Source organism: Homalodisca vitripennis, chromosome 1, assembly GCF_021130785.1.
Source record: "Homalodisca vitripennis isolate AUS2020 chromosome 1, UT_GWSS_2.1, whole genome shotgun sequence".
Classification (NCBI taxonomy): domain Eukaryota; kingdom Metazoa; phylum Arthropoda; class Insecta; order Hemiptera; family Cicadellidae; genus Homalodisca; species Homalodisca vitripennis.
The window spans coordinates 11,953,315-11,970,783 of NC_060207.1; the positions used below are offsets into that span (position 1 = coordinate 11,953,315).

General features: G+C 33.2%; 1 protein-coding gene across 3 annotated transcripts; it reads right to left on the reverse strand.

Moving 5' to 3' along the window:
* Positions 1 to 4,000: 4,000 nt before the first annotated feature.
* LOC124357198 (zinc finger protein 2-like) lies at positions 4,001 to 17,083 on the reverse strand. Of its 3 annotated transcripts, XM_046808746.1 has the most exons (8): positions 16,827 to 17,083; positions 12,420 to 12,558; positions 11,897 to 12,097; positions 9,733 to 9,854; positions 8,179 to 8,329; positions 7,283 to 7,483; positions 6,175 to 6,415; positions 4,001 to 4,518 (listed from the first exon to the last, which is right to left on the reverse strand). In XM_046808746.1, exons 3-8 carry the CDS (start codon positions 12,026 to 12,028, stop codon positions 4,256 to 4,258), a joined length of 1,110 nt encoding a protein of 369 aa, XP_046664702.1. In that variant the 5' UTR covers positions 12,029 to 12,097; positions 12,420 to 12,558; positions 16,827 to 17,083; the 3' UTR covers positions 4,001 to 4,255. The 3 variants fall into 3 exon arrangements, with proteins under 3 accessions (XP_046664702.1, XP_046664711.1, XP_046664695.1); XM_046808755.1 differs by lacking the exon at positions 12,420 to 12,558 and having other exon boundaries at positions 7,283 to 7,480; positions 16,831 to 17,083; XM_046808739.1 differs by lacking the exon at positions 12,420 to 12,558 and having other exon boundaries at positions 16,831 to 17,083.
* Positions 17,084 to 17,469: the final 386 nt, after the last annotated feature.

A 17,469-nucleotide genomic window follows, 5' to 3' on the forward strand; every position in this document is an offset into this window, starting at 1 on the left:
TGCACATTCTCTGTATCTTATACCCAATTTTTTCCCCAATAGGTAACAACCATACAAAACTGTGTAGAAAAACAACAAATTACCACAGCACATACAAGTCAAGCTGAAAGACCAGGAAGCTACTTTCTCTATTCAACTACTTCATAAAATGTCCAGACGATCAATAAAGGAATCTTCTCCGCACATCCTCATATTGTTAAATTTGTGTAGTACTGTATCTCTATTCCAAAACCAATGTCATTCTCAAATGGCTCAGATCAAGGTTCTGCAAAGCATCATGTAAGTTTTTTTTTATCTTTAAACTTTAGAAAATCAAGTTCTTCGTAGCTTGTGAAACAACACTGCTTAGAGGCACTTGACTGATTCCAGCCAATCCTACCCACAGTAGAAAAAATGTCTTCTCTCTCACCTCCACAATCCGTAAAGATTAATCCTTTATGGAAGGATGTGGATATATTCGCAAAACTACTAATTTATCTTTTACTAGCTGTTTCCTGCGGCTTCGCTTGCTTTTTGTAAGCTTTGCCTGTGTAAGATCACTTCTGGTTCAAGTGAATTATATTTCCAACAACGATGTAGAGTTTACCTTGTTGCCTGATCAGAAATATCTGTTTAAAGTGTATGTTTATAGCCATTGTACACTTATATGTACTTTATTATAAGGCGATCTAACACTCAAGCTCTAAGTATAACCAGAAATTTATTTTGAAATAAATATTAATCATAACCTAGCGGCTTCAAACAGTGTTTGGCTATTTAATATACGTATCTGTCTCACAATTGCAGTTTATAACATGCAGGCACTTTGATAACTTTTATCTTTAGCAGTGCCGCCTGGTGGTGAGTTATATCTATGGGTATAGCATATAAACCATCTACATAAAAAAATACATATACATACAAACTTTCATAATGATCAGTTACATAATGTCTCGGTTTATAAAAGACATACAGACAAACATTCATTTATGTATATATATATAAATATAAAGAGTCCCGGTGGAGCAAGTAATTTTTGTGATTTAATATTTATTGAAATTATATATATATATATATATATATATATATATATATATAACTGTTTAAACCCGTATTTATTAGAGGAAATTTACAAATATATATATATATATATATATATTTGAGGAAGTTTAACATCAAAATGGTCAAAAAATGTTTATCTATTATAAAGAATGGTTATGGTCCGAACATAAACGATTTTCGGCTGTACGTGAAGAGTTAATATAATTATACTAGGCATTAATAAACAAGCAAGAGGGCTAAAATTGGAGCCTTAAAGTACTCATGAACAAGCAACAAAACTACTACACACAAATAAATCATATTCTTGTTCTTATCATAAGCTAGGATTTGATCTGGTGAATAAGGATAGGGTAAAATCCATAACCAGAAGCTTCCTCTAGAGGTGATTTAGGAGCCTGTCAATGCTTTGCTGCTAACCTTGCAGTCAGAAGGCCAGCACTATAGGTTGCAGCAATTTCTGTATCAGCTCAGAGATATATTTGTATTATATTTTATGCGATTGCTTTTGCTTGGTAAATACAAGAAAGGAACTGCAATGGCCACCTGATCTGAAAGGACATTTTGGTAACTGCAACTATCAATTTGATGGGGCGGTTATTGAAATACCATTCCTAGGGCAAAGGGGCTTCATTTGGCTATTTCCATCTCAGAGTAAGACAAATTCCACCTTCTCTTGGTTTGGGCTGAGGAACAGTTGTCAGTGGGCAACTGATAGAACAATTTCTGTGGCTCCTTGGTTGAATGGCAAGATCATATTTCAATACTTAGTTCTAAAAAACTATACTCTTGCCTCTGGTCAAATGCAAGTTTCTGTTATTTACTTTTTCTATTAAGAGACTTCATTCATGCCAACATTTCAGTAAAGAATACTAAACATATTGAGGAAAACGCAGTCATGGCCACGGCCTTATCTCTCACTTAGAGCCACAGCCTTGACCTCTCACGTCTTACAGCCACGGCCTTGACCTCTCAGTTAGAGGAACGGCCTTGATCTCTCACTTACCGCCACGGCCATGACCTCTCACTTACAGCCACGGCCTTGACCTCTCAGTTAGAGAAACGGCCTTGACCCTCTCACTTACAGCCACGGCCCTGACCTCTTACTTACAGCCACGGCCTTGACCCTCTCACTTACCGCCACGGCCTTGACCTCTCAGTTAGAGGAACGGCCTTGATCTCTCACTTACAACCACAGCCTTGACCTCTCAGTTAGAGAAACGGCCTTGATCTCTCACTTACCGCCACGGCCATGACCTCTCACTTACAGCCACGGCCTTGACCTCTCAGTTAGAGAAACGGCCTTGACCTCTCAGTTAGAGAAACGGCCTTGACCCTCTCACTTACAGCCACGGCCCTGACCTCTCACTTACAGCCACGGCCTTGACCCTCTCACTTACCGCCACGGCCTTGACCTCTCAGTTAGAGGAACGGCCTTGATCTCTCACTTACAGCCACAGCCTTGACCTCTCAGTTAGAGAAACGGCCTTGACCCTCTCACTTACCGCCACGGCCATGACCCTCTCACTTACAGCCACGGCCTTGACCTCTGTTAGAGAAACGGCCTTGACCCTCTCACTTACAGCCACGGCCTTGATCTCTATGTTAGAGAAACTGCCCTGACCTCTCACTTACAGCCACTGCCTTGACCTCTCAGTTAGAGAAACGGCCTTGACCCTCTCACTTACAGCCATGGCCTTGATCTCTCAGTTAGAGAAACGGCCCTGACCTCTCACTTACAGCCACTGCCTTGACCTCTCAGTTAGAGAAACGGCCTTGACCCTCTCACTTACAGCCACGGCCTTTACCCTCTCACTTACAGCCACGGCCATGACCTCTCACTTACAGCCACGGCCATGACCTCTCACTTACAGCCACGGCCATGACCTCTCACTTACAGCCACGGCGATGATCTCTCAATTAGAAAGCCACAGCCTTTTCAAAGCTATGATTTTAGTTTATGAATAGTAAGACTCGCCTTTTGTTATTAGTATTGTATCATCATATTTTTTGTTTCTTACTCATATTAAAATAATAAACTTTCAACGATAAAATTAAATAAATAAAAAATTACATCCAACACAATGTCATATACTCTTGCTGATCCATATAAAGCCATATAAAGATTTGAAAGAAATTTTACGCACTCTGCATCAGTGATGGGCAAATCAAGAATTTTTCAAAACCAATTCCGAATCTTAAAAAATCAATTAATTGCCGATAATCAAATTTTGAATCCTAATGATATTTCTTCACCCAAGTATTTAAAAAAATCACCACCAATCCAATTTCTGACATTCTTATATCTTTTGAGACTGTCCAATAATATAAAAAGTAATTCAAGATTACCTACTTCTCTATTTTGAAGAATTTTGGAGATGTTCAGATAAATAGCTATATTTTAAGAACTAAGTCATCTCTCCTACATTTTACTTCAATGTGGTAATTGCTAGATTATAATACAGGCTTCCAGAATATTTGCTTTTAATCTGCAAAAATATGGGTATAAACTTGAATCACTTATAAAATATATTATGAATTTCAAACCAACCCTAATCACAACTAAAAAAATATTGTGAAATGAATAAAAATTAACAACTGACATCTGCGCATTCACGCAACAGACGTGTTGCATTATATCAACATAAAAATACAAAATAGAAACTGCAAGTGAAATATTATTTACAAAAGCACAATAATTTGTTGATTAGTTTATCTATGTATAATTTTTCATACATAAAACTCTAAAAAAACTAGTTTTAATGCATAATGCCGATAATTAATAGATGTGGCATTGTCCGCAGATTTGAATGTTCAATCCCGATGCTCGATTCTCGGATCCAAATCTTTTTTTAAGATTCAGTGGATTCAAGATTCGGCTTCGATCCATCACTACTCTGTATATATAAAAGAAAAACAGGTAAAAAAATAAAAACATTCAGGGTAAAATAAAACAATTAGGTACATTTTAAGGCCTTTTCATATAACTTCAATAAATTATAAGTTAATTGTATGAAAACAAGCCTTATAAAAAAATTTATTCTTTAATGAAATAATCACTTAGATATATCAATAAAAACAGATTTCTGGTAATTTTATTATAAAATACTTTAATATGTACATTGTAAACGGTTTGCATCACAGAAAACCTAATACTAAAACAAATACTTTCATTCAACAATAAAAACAATGAAGCAAGGTTAAGTTATGGCAGTTGCTACGAGTAGGAGTGGCTCTGCTGCATGTGTTTCTGGAGTGAAGCGCTGACAGGGAAACCTTTACCGCAGACTTGACAGTTGTGCCTCTGTTCTCCTGTGTGAAGTCGTTCGTGTCGCCGGAAACTCGAGCCATCGGCAAATGATCGGCTACAGATTGGGCAGACGAATGGTTTCTCTCCGCTGTGTACACGGCCGTGTGTCAGCAGGTGTGACTTTGTTATAAACATTTTACTACACTGTTCGCACTTGTATGGCCTTTCACCTACAACACATGAATCAATCAGATGACAACCAAACTTGTTATAAATCTAATTCAGGGTCAAAATACATGTGTTTTATCAATGTCTTACACTCAAATTTTATTTGGTCAAATATTATATTAACTGGATTCAAAATTCAAACAGTTGCCTGAATAGAAAAAGTGTGGTACACTAAATAATTAAAAAAACAAGGGATTTGTGAAAAAATTAAACTATCCACAAATTTGAATTACACACATTTATCTCATACAAGAGACTAAAAATATTTTTTTAATCAAAATATTTGAATAGCAAAAATTTTAATTGAAGAAAAATGCCCTTTATATTTCACATCTAATGTACTATAATAAACATTAAATCAAATGTAAGATTGTGCAAAACCCAGCAGGGATCACTTCTGGCTGGTTTGTAACTTCCAGTTGAACCTACCACTGGGCACAGCAAAAAAAATGTGTCACCTCCTGCCTACTTTGACTGAAGAGGTTGCTTCAAAGTTGGCCTCCCCTTCTTCCGGGAAGACATGACTGAGATTTTGTGCCCTAATTCTTCCTCATGGATCTCGATAGGAGGTGGCCCCTACTCCCTAACCTTACCCATCCTGAATATCCTGTCACTCCGGAAGAAGCGCTAAGGTTCTTATAGGACTAAGTGCAATTTATAAGCTTCTTGTCCTAAGAGAACAAAAAAAGTTTGTGCAATAAGAAAATCATTACACTAATGTCATACACACTCACTTTAACAGATGCATGCCGATAAGACATGGCAAAACAAAAACATTTTTTGGAGGGTTTATGCATCAGAGGGCTAAAGGTGATGAGACTGACGAAATCTGCTAATGGAATAGTGTCGGGCCCTAAGATCTGATGATAATCAACTACGCTTTACAACTATTATGCAATTTAACGTCTATTGTGTTTTTGTAACATTACTCTCCACTAGAATGCACCATCTGTATTATATTAGCTTGTTTACAAAGAAACAGCTGGAGGCTTCATTGGAGACATCTGCTCAGGCTGATGTCATATATTCACTTCAATATCCACAAAAAAAATCGGTACTTTCTGATTAAACGGGGGCCACCGATAATAAACTGGATTTAGCAACTTTGGGTGGGCAGTTACACAATAAATACCAAGGGTTAGGTTAGTAAGCCTAAATCGTCTAACCACATCAGCCGCAGCATGCTTTTAATAGGTGGCCTCCGTTTAATCAGAAAGTACAAAAAAATCCAACTTCAATAAAATTGTACTTATACTATTTCGTCTGTAAATAAAAATTAAAAATATATTGAAAAAAGAAAAATTATTTGCTTTTTGTACATAAAAAATAATTTTGCCTGTAAATCACTTACTTTTTCTTTTTTTCCAGTGTGTGAGCAAAACATTGTTTTTATTATAACTTTATTTTAAAATTTAATGTAATAAAAGTTTGTAGACTATTCAAAATAGAATATTAAACCAAACAAATTGGTTTCCAACAGTTAAATTATTTTTTGTTTCCATACTAAAATTGCTCTATATTTAAAATTTGTGTGTACTTTTTTACAACAGAAATTGAAACTTATATTCTTATAAATTGAAACTTATATAACATTAAATTTATGCCTATTAGTATTTTTACCAATTGATACCACCGACTGTGGTTGTGCGTTCAAATACCTGTGTGTATCCTCCGATGGGCGACAAAAGTAGAACTAGTTGAAAAAGCCTTCTCACATATGTCGCACTGATAGGGCCGTTCACCCGTATGAATCCTTATATGCTTTTTCAAGCCACAATTGTCTGTGAAGTGGTTCCCACACATATCACACTTATACCGTTTCACTATAGTGCCATCTGGACCATGCGTTCTCTCGTGCTTCACGAACGCTGATCTGTCAGAGAATGATCTATGACACACCTGGAACAAAAGTAATATAAAGTCCCTTGGCACATTTGAAATTCCTTATCGTCCCTACACGTATTCAATTCAAAATGACAAAAATGAAAGGGTTTGCAAGATTACTTGCTAACAATTTATTTTTAAAGCAATTTTATTAATATCTAAGGTAAGTTAATTTAGTCGACAAAGTTATTACAGATCTGAATCATTAGACAAATTTGCTTTACATAGGCTACATGGTTATTTATTGCTTTAGACGATACGAACAAAACTTTCTCACCAACCTTGGGAGTTCTTCTGTAAAATGGTAAGTAATACCATCAAACACTGATCTAGTTCATTAAAACAATTACAGGCCATACATAGCATATGTTCGACAGACATAACCTAAAACGATAATACACCTTACAGGTGTCATTCAGATTTGGCACATACTAAGCCATTCCTGAATAAATAGATCCAGTCCGATATGGCCAATATAGAGATAAAGATATAAAGTTTCCGTTGGAAGTTAATCTGTACAGAATATAAAAAAACTACAGAGTAAAGATTGTTACAAATACTATAACAATCCTATAACATAGATTGGAGCATTGTAAAAAAAAATAATATAAGATGTTGTTCATTTTAACCTACCACAGAAAGTGATATCAACTTTTAATTTAGAGTTACGTAAATCTTACAAGAAAACTTAATTTTTCACTTTACATAACTGTGATTATTTTTTACAAAATTACATGGATGCCATTTTTTATTAATGAAAAATAACATTTCGTGGGAATTCAACAAAAGTGATCGAAACAGGCAGATTTCTTTGAAGTCTATCTCAAACCAACTGGAGAACTCATTTTGTGTAATTATGAGATGCAAATACAATGAACTGACCTGACATCTGTAGGGGCGTTCGCCAGTGTGTGTACGCTTGTGGGTGACTAGGTGCGAGTTGGTAGCGAAAGTCTTGAAGCAGGTCTCGCAGTGGTGTGGTCGCTGTTGGTTGGTGTGATGGTGCTCGTGACCCAGCAGGGACGATGCAGATGGGAATCCCTTGCCACAAGTTTGGCAGTGGAACCTGGCCGTCACATCCTTCTTTGCAACACATAACAAACACCGTCATGGTTATATCAGTATGGCATTGTAGAGCTAATATTGAAACAAGCACTAAAAAAGCTATGTTATGTTGTAATAAGACAAAAAGATCAAGAAAATACTGCTATAACTAAAACTGTTAATAAATGTTCAAGTAAAAATGCAAAGGCAGATGCTGGAAACATTTGTTCACTTAAAAAATTAGATAATTTTCTGAAGTTTGAAAACATATTGTAAGGCTCTTAATATTATAATATATAGAAATAACTAATTATAAGGTAGAAGTAAGCCACGCTACACCACTTTACTGAGTTTACTTTTCAATACTTAGCATTTTGTACAGGTGTCCTCTTGGTCCAACGAAGGACATTGTTGGTTTTGGGTTCAAAAGGTAGTCCGTCTGTCTATGCAGTAACTCAGATAGAAAGATCCTAGAAACTTGAAATGTAGATATCAAGGAAGAACCATATTGACTTTAGGATTAAAAATAGAAGAGCAGTCATCTGTGCACTACCTCTTTCATTATGTTTCTATCAGGTTCTTCGTTACTTAACTGCATTGATTCAATATTCAGAACATTTTATTAATTTCTCAACCTATATGCATTTGGTAATAAACTGTAATATCCATTTCCTCCAAGTCACTTTAATTTTAAAATTAAATAAGCATCAACTTTATTTGTCTACTGTGCTCACCTCCTTTGGAGTATCTTCAACTTCAATATTAATCTGAGGTTCTGGCCACGCTCTAGACAGCGGACTGACCGGAGCTTCACTGTGGTCTTGGCTCACAGAGCGCAACTGTTCTAAACTTGTTGGTTCATTTGTGTCTCCTACCTGCTTTAATCTGTAACACAATAACTCTGTTAGATTACACAAGCAAATATTGCAGTAGATATTACATAGTTCGAGATTAGGAATTCCAGCACAACCTGTACTTAAAAATTCTCTTTGTGGAAACACTGGATAGTAAATTCAAGCTACTGCAGGAAAACTAAGGATTGTCATCACCATCTGAGGCAGATGGCAAATAAATTATATAAAGAGTAGGACTGCTGCATATCAGAGAATAAATAGATTATATTCGGGATAAACCTCCTGCCAGCAAGCCAATGAATTTCTTTAAATTTTATGACACAATTTTTCAAATTCTGGAGATGTATTTTTGTAGAATATCTGTTGAGTGGTGATAGGTTTTTGATTATTCAGTTATCCAGTCCAACATAATTTAGTTTTCAGATAAAATAGAAATGAAGTTGAGCAGTTAAAGCTTTTCATCTAGATGATACAGTTTGCTTAAAATGCTAGTTAAATTTGTAATAGGATATCATATGTTTGAATGTTTGTATGCTGATTCACTTTTAATCTGTGTTTACAAATAAAGTCTTGTGATTGAAAAAAATAACAGATGCCGTCTTTTTTACGTTTTCTATCTGTTAGCTTTTATGGCAGAATCAGCTCCTTAATCTGATTCTGTTTCAGAACAAGTTATTTTAATTAGTCTCTATTTTTAAGATGGTAGAAAAATATGTCTGTCTCAATCTTAATACCGTATTCAATAATTATTAGAGATAAAGAACTCAAATTTAGAATAACTTACATGTATACATTTAAAGTAGTGACACACATTAATTTGCAGCTTTCTTGTATCTAAAGTTGTTGATCCATGAGGAGGAGTCAGTGAAAAAACTTGAAACATATGAAGTCTGTTAAGAGTTGTATATAGATATTAAAAATCTGGGTTTTTTATTACTACTTTATAAATTACAGCTATTTAAAGTTTGGCCATAAATATAGTTGAGCTATATAATTAAATTGTAATTAAACTATTTTACTCATTTTTATCTAAGTACGTTGGTTTTCTTAAACTATTACAATGTTTAGTTGTCTGCCAAAAGTGTCAGCTGATAATTCAAGGCTAAAGTATATTGGTAGATGAAAAATGTTATGAAATGTGCTTGCTTAGCGTTTTACCTAACAAAAATTACTTAATTTAAACATTTTAGAAAGGTGCACAAATTTAAGGAAATACTTGTATGTTAAATTTGTATGACATCCTGAAAAGAGCAATACAAGAAATTTGAATGATCCTAATAGACGAGTCATAATAAAATAATATTATAAACATAAATTACCTGTGGATAATGAATATAACTAATAATGGCAATCCAACAATTTGATTAAAAAATCAGGAGTATTTTATGTCATGGTAAAATCAGGGGTGGTTTATAAATATGTATTTCAACTTACCTACTGTTGCAGTACGATGGCACGTCTACTGTATTGTGGTACGGATGGTTGAGAAAGGTGGGATGTAGCAGCCATGGTGGTAGTTCAGGGTGCAAACTTTGTTTGGGATGGTCCAGATTAGCCTGTAGGGCAGAACTGTTACATTAATGAAGGAATCATTAAAGCTCAATTTATTGTTTACTAAATAAAAATCAATTCTACGAGGCAACATTTTTCATGATTTTTAAACAAAGACAATTAATTAATGAGATTTATTTAATTTATAACCACAAGTTAGATTTTAAATTCAGCACAACTGTTATTTGAAGGCATTTTAAGTGTGAAAGTATTTTTTACTTGACAATCTTTCCACTTACAGTATTAGTATTTTATGAATTAAAATGTAGATGATCATATGTTTATTGCTGTTGTCCTTTGAGTTGCTGCAAGTTCAAGAAAATTTGACTTTCTAGTCTGTAATAAAACTCTTTGACTTTCATTACCGAGTGAACAAAAGATTCTACTTAATTTATTCATACACTCAGACTGTCTCAAATGAAATAAATTTTAGGGAACTATTCCAGTTCTAAAGTTTATCAGTATAAGTATTCCTTTACATTCTTTTGTAAGCTAAATATTAGGTATTTTTACTGAATTATATACATTGTATACTTTTTTCAAATTTTACGTTTCTAAAGCCATGAATTTATTTATGTAGGTACTTAGGACATGACTATAGTATGAGGCATCATTTTAAGCCGGCCGTATGGGCAGTTACTGCACCCCACTTCCCCCCTCACCAGCGGTGTTGCCACATTATCATGTCAGCTGTCAGTATGAGGCGACGCAACGATGTCTGATGTCTTGCTTCGTTCTGGTTGGTCACATCCATCTTGATCTTCAGTATTCAATTACTCTACATGTTTTAATTTTATTATATTTGCTCACATTCTATATAAGAATTTGTTCATTTAAATAGCGAAAGTAAATGATTCAGCAAGATATATGAGAAATAGAGATGAACAGTAACGATCACAAAATTATCCAATCACTAGTTACTATTTGTTAACGCTGGGAAAACCGCGTTGAGGCTTGCATTGGTGTCTCGTACTATAATATTTAATATATGTACTTCCTTAGAGTTTTAACTCAAGAAAAAAAATAAATAAGAAAAATGACCTTATAGAAATATTGATTTCTAGTTTATTTAAAAAATTTAAAAAAATAAATAGATGGTATATAAACAGTTTATTTTGCCCAAATTAACTTTTTACAACAATGCAATTAAAATTCCACCTTGAAAAGAAAAACAAGCATTTATTACAATATTTTTTTGTTTATAGTGACATGCATATAAGGAGTATTGAAATATAAGCAAATTTACTTAAAATAAATTTGACCTAGTGAGTCAACCCAGTAAAAAAATTACCCCTATTTCAAGAGGTTATAGTACAGGTATAAAATTACAAATGTTAATGAAAAAAATAAATAAAAACAAATTAAGATTTTCTTCTCTATTATGCTCAAACTGTACTTTCTGAGATTTTTTTTAATTATATTCTTTTCATATTTTTGGTATTATGCATTTTTTTTATTATTTTAGTATTATTTATAATAGGTTATTATTTTTTATTTTCTTGGATGAGTCATTATAATAAATTATCAATTTAAAATTTTATTATACACTTTGGTTTCTTACTGATTTTGAATAAATAGTACACGGTACAGACATAGATACACTATTATCACATAAAGGTTAATTAAAACTTCTTAAAAGAATTGCTGAGGAGTTGTAATGAAAATAGTTACCAGTATTTTATAAAATATTGAAGTGTAAATCTGTATCCAATAACTAATCTATACAAACCATATTTTCTTAATGAGATGTGCCTTTATAAGACACCTAATTTGTGTAATTTATTACAAGAACGTAATATTTGTATATGTTGTTATCATACAGAAGGAGTGTATAAAATGCATTGGACAAGAATATACAAGTTGAAAACATATTGATAAAATTGTATTAACTTTGACAGGTAGTCATGTATTCTTTCGACCATGCCCCTATTCTAACTTTATTGTATTTCACAATTAACTGTTATGTATAACTTTTCTAACTGTTCCCAGCCTGCACATATAGCATAATTATCATATATAAGCTGTCAAGATGATCCTGTTTACTTACCAAAACCTTTCCATGAGCACTCGGAGGACTAAGATTTCCCTCAAATTTTGCACAGTTGCTATGATTGGGAATATTTATAAATCCCTCTGAGACTATTGGTAATTCAGGACTAGTGGAGACTTTGTTCTCCATCTTAAAGTGTTCTCTTTAATTAAATTAAAGATCTATTTTAAATATATTCTTCTTTGAGCTTGCTTATTCCTGAAAAATATATCAGCCATTACTACAATTGTACTGTACAAATGGAATAACTATTGCAAAATATATAAGATCAACATTAGAATATTTCAACATTGTGTTAATGAGTTGCTGAAGCTATATTGTAAGTAGAGGTCTGCAATGCACAGAACATTTTGGTTCAATCTTTAAAAAAATCTCAATACTTGTACGTCGTTAAGAAAATCAAATCACTGAGCAGCACTGAAACAGCCAAAACCATATACTTCTCTCTGTTTGAAGCTCACCTGAGGTACAGACTAGTGTGGGGTGGAACATCAGCAACAAACCTTCAAAAGATACTAACCTTGCAAAAGAAGGCTATAAGGACCCTGGCTGGACTTGGACAGATGGAAGCTGCAGAGAAGCATTTAAGAGCTTGGAAATTCTCACAGTTGTTGTTTCTTTACATCCAAGAAGTGGTGTTATATATGGACACGGCAGAACTTCCCAAAAATGGAGATATCCATCAACACCACACAAAACATTCTTTGTTTGAAGTCTATTTTTGACGATGGAAGGATTGTGAAGGAAACAGGATTTTTCTGGACATTTGCCATCATTCAGTACTGTACTGATTTTTTGTTTCACTGAACAAAATATAATAATAATATTATTATATAATATATTTAATATATTATTTTATATGTATATCAAACAATTTACGAGGCTACATCTCTAATATGATATATTTTGTATATTGATAATGATCAAACCTTACACTGCAAAGAAAGAATATTTTTGTAAACTCTGAATAGGTGAAAAATAATAATTAATCTACAAACAATGATTGAACAGGCTACTATTGTGACATAGAAGGCCTTCTTAAAAGCATGTCTTTGTCCGCCCTTCTGTGTTATAACTCTTAAAAAAAGACCAGGAGACTTTAAACTTGGTACATAGGTACCTCTTGGTCCAAGGAAGGATCCTATTGATTTTGGGGTCGAGGTCAAAGGATCTGCACAACAAATCTTGACAGAAAGGTCCTACAGACTTGAAACTTGGAAAGTAGATTTCTTTTGGTCCATGGAAGAATTGGTATCGATTTTGGGATCAAAAGGTCAAGTGGCATTACATCCGACTGTCTGTCTTCTGATAAGTGTATATTTACGTAGCAGAAGGACACAACACTCTATCTCTTTTACATAATTATTTTGCTGTTTTTCTTTATTAATTCCGTTTGCTTGTCTGTCTCTGTGATAACTCTTTGCCGGGTCCTTCAATAGGCTACTCTGTTGTATAATCTTAATTGTTGTACAAAACTACATTGCCTGTAGCTGCAAAATTGTTAACCAACAATTAACCCTGGAAGCATCTATCAGAAATTCTAAAGTGTGCTTTTTTTGTACTTTTTACAGGGTCTCTTTGTAAACTTCGTATAAAATCCTATATGTAGTATATGAATAAAGTGTTATTTATAATTTTTCTTATTAAGAATCAAAGAATAAAGCTACATAGTTTTGAAGTAAAAATAAAAATATATTTATTTCTAAAGCATATATTATATTTGGTATTTGACATGTGAAAAAATATTAAATTAATTTATTTGCATTATAATAAAATATAAGATTTTCAACAGTTTGCAAATGCCAAATTATAGGACATTTAGTTGTGAAAACAAAAATATATAGGGCTACGGGATTCAAAAATAAAAATGGAAATAATTTTTACGTTTATAGAGAAAAGAGTAGTGGCAAATTTTTACCCATTTTCAGTTGCTAAGCAGCACAATGAAATAACGAGAATAAATTGACTGTTGGGCAAATTAATGTGTTTTTTTCTACCTTTTTATGATGTTAGTTGATGTATAACAGAGTATAATAAATGTTTTATTAAAAAAAAGAAAACAAGATACAATACTTCTATTTGACTTATCAGTCAGTCATGTCAGATTCCAATTTAATGTCATGAATATCACTCAATATACAAGGATAGCCTATTCTGAAGTATTATATCAACATTGTATGATAAAACTATACACACAAATCAAATTAAAAAAAAACTTGTGAAGAATGAACAAAATGATTCATTTATAAACAACAATTTTTGCTGCACAGAGGTTAACAACGAAATCACATCTGAAAAAAAACACATAGATTTTAAACTAGAAACAAGATCAAATAAAATTAAAGACCTCTAAACATTAAAATAAATTCATAGGCTTTCAATTAACATATAATTTAAAGGTCTTTAACACTAATGCCTTTAGCGGTAAAATACAAATCGACCGTTTAGGGATCGATCACACTTTGGAAGTTACGTGAATGACACCAAACAGGTCGGTCGATGCTTCTAGGGTTAAGCTTTAATCAAGTGGCAGTAAGTTGTTAAGTTGTATTTTTATCCATATACCTCTGTGAGTCTGGATTTGCAACATTGGCTTCTCTAGTCAAAATATCAATCAAGACTGGTTGTCAAAAGTGACCTGTGATGTGCTTTGTTGCTGCTACAACCGGATATTTAAAAAACTGTAAAAGAGAAACAGCGCCAACATTCTTGCTAAGTTGAAGAGTGACTGATATAAGACATACCTTTTGTAAATTATAAAAAAATAATTAATAGGTCTTTGTGTCATTGAGTTATTAAAAATCTAGCTAGAAGCAGTAAGTGTAAGCAATTACTGTATGTTCAAAAAGGTATTTGAGGGAGCAGAGTATGATAAGCGGACCCGGTTTTTTATCGCTTATTACAATCATCAATCGATAGTTTATATATTGAGTAACAGATCTAAAATAACAAATTAAAGTCACATGGTACAAATTTATAAAACTAGTTTCAAAAATTACGTTGTCATAAATAATAAAGGAACCATACCCAACGAGAAATTGACAGGTGACAGGAAAAATATCATTAAAATAATAAAGAAAACCTAACAATAAAACTACAATCTTGAAACCAAGAAATTCATGTTAAATAATTTTTAGTGTATTTTGTTTAGTGTTATTAAGTTAACTTCCTTTATTTATTTAAAAGAAGTTACATATAGAACAAATTGTGTTTAGAATGTGAAGATAAATTTAATTATTGGGTAAATATTAAGATCAGCGACTACCGCTCCAATAATCGCCGTAATTTTTGCATACTAACACAGGTTACTGTAATTTCACCGAAAAAAAATAGTCCCCATTATCGCTAACATATAAAAACCAGTTTTTCGGCAGTACAATGTTGGCAATACAAAACACATAAATAACAAGATTTTTGACTATCAAACTAAAAACATTGGCCGACCATGGTTGTTTTGATGAGTTGACAGTAGTCACGTGACAAACAGGAAAGTTTCCGATTGGCCGGGCGGATCACGTGACCTATAGGACGGCTTTGATTGACCGCCAGACGTAAACAAACAAACCCACATGGACAAGGAATAATTAGTGAAGTTATTGACATGGCGTGCGATGGTTCTTGTCACACGCTAAATAGACCCTATAGCTTGCCTACTCATAACTCAGATCACAGGATGTTTGCCCGCTGCGCAGCGCTTTGCGCTGCTTGCTCTTTTAGAAAAAAAATTAACTCGAGCTTGCAAAGTCCAAGCCCAGATCACGCCAAAACTGCTTATACTGTACACACAAAACTCAGACAGAACTAACGCTGGTTTCATTACAGGCAAAAGATAAGCAACGTGCGTTTATCACTGATAAGATAAGACGAGTTTATACTAGAATAGTAGTAGTACCTGGACTACTGCCCTATGAACTAATAACACCAAAAAAACTAATAAATGCACTGTCTGTCAGGTTCTTTTTAATTTTATTTTTTTCAAATTTTTTTGGGGGGGGAGTAAAAAGCCCTTGAGGCTTAAGTGCATGGCAGTAGGCCGCCCCAAGGGGGAAAAAAACGGCTACGGCGACAATCGGGACTATTTTTTTCGGTGAAATTACGTTAACCTGTGTTAGTATGCAAAAAATTACGGCGATCGGAGCGGTAGTCGCTGATCAAAATTGACTACCAATATTGATTTACCAATATTGTTCAAAATTACTGTTGGTTGATTATATCGATTGGGTATAAAACTTATATATTGTTTGATAATTTAATATAAAAAACCGGGTCTGCTTATCGTACTCTACCCATTTGAGGTAATATGAAACTTTTTCTATGTAGGCCTAATATTAAATAGTGTAAATCTGAAGTCGACGCTAATCCACAAATATAAATTTTACTACTTGTGTTGGTTGATCACATAAGATGATGTTGGTAAGGGGATAGGCATGACCAAATCTCAGGGCACTAAGGGAGGCACAAAGCCTGAAAGGTTGAGAACCACTGGTCTAGACTACTAAGTTAAATTTTGGTATATTTTGAGAAATCTTATTTGCTACATATTGTCTACTTGCATCCTATTCTATAAGATTTACTGGAAATAATTATTATAAATGCTACAAATCAAAGAACTGCTATTTTTGCTATATTCCAATTTAATGTGGGTATCCAAGAACATCAAGTATGAATAGTGGTCAAACTAATATCAATATCATATGCCTATACAATAGTAAAACAATTCAACAGCCATAAGAATATAAAAAGGCCTTAGCAATATATTGTATGCAATTATTATTATTAAACATAATAGCAACACAAATAAGATCCACACCAAACACCATGGGAACTTTTATAAATTGATCCACCCCATAAATTTATTTTTGTTATAATATTAGTTAAAACAACATTATTTTATGAAAACATGCTTAATATTTTTGTCTGAATATACCTACATAATATGTATATTACAGTACATAAAATTTACATCCCCTCTTTTCCATAACCTATACGCCATTTGTACACAAATTTTAACAAAATACACACACAAACGCGACTAATAATTTAAAATACAATAGTAATGATGGGCATTGCAGTGCGAAATTTTCATTATGCTATCCATCAGGAAACTGTCAACCGTCCTAAACAAATTTCCATTATACAAAATTGGCTACAATTGCAAAAAATAACAAATGATTGACAAAACTACTTTCGTTCTGGGCCATATGTATCCTATGCCTGTGCCGTATCATTTGTTATTATATTACTTGTTATATTTTTCACGCGTTATTCTTCTATAACAACGGTATTATACTTGAACTGTAATTTAAATGTAATTATTGAGTAACAAATGTATAATCAAAAATCAGAAAATTGAGTTATCCAATAATCTCAGATTATATATTGTAAAGGTATCAGATATTTGATTGTTCACCTTGATTATTAACCAAGAAATTAAAAACAAATATTAAACTGTGACAAATATCAATCAAAAACAAACTTAACAAGTACTTTAACGTCTGGAAATTAGAGAAATTTATATTCATCGCTGATTAGTTTGATATCAGCTCTTTTGTAAATGTAATTGTAACGGT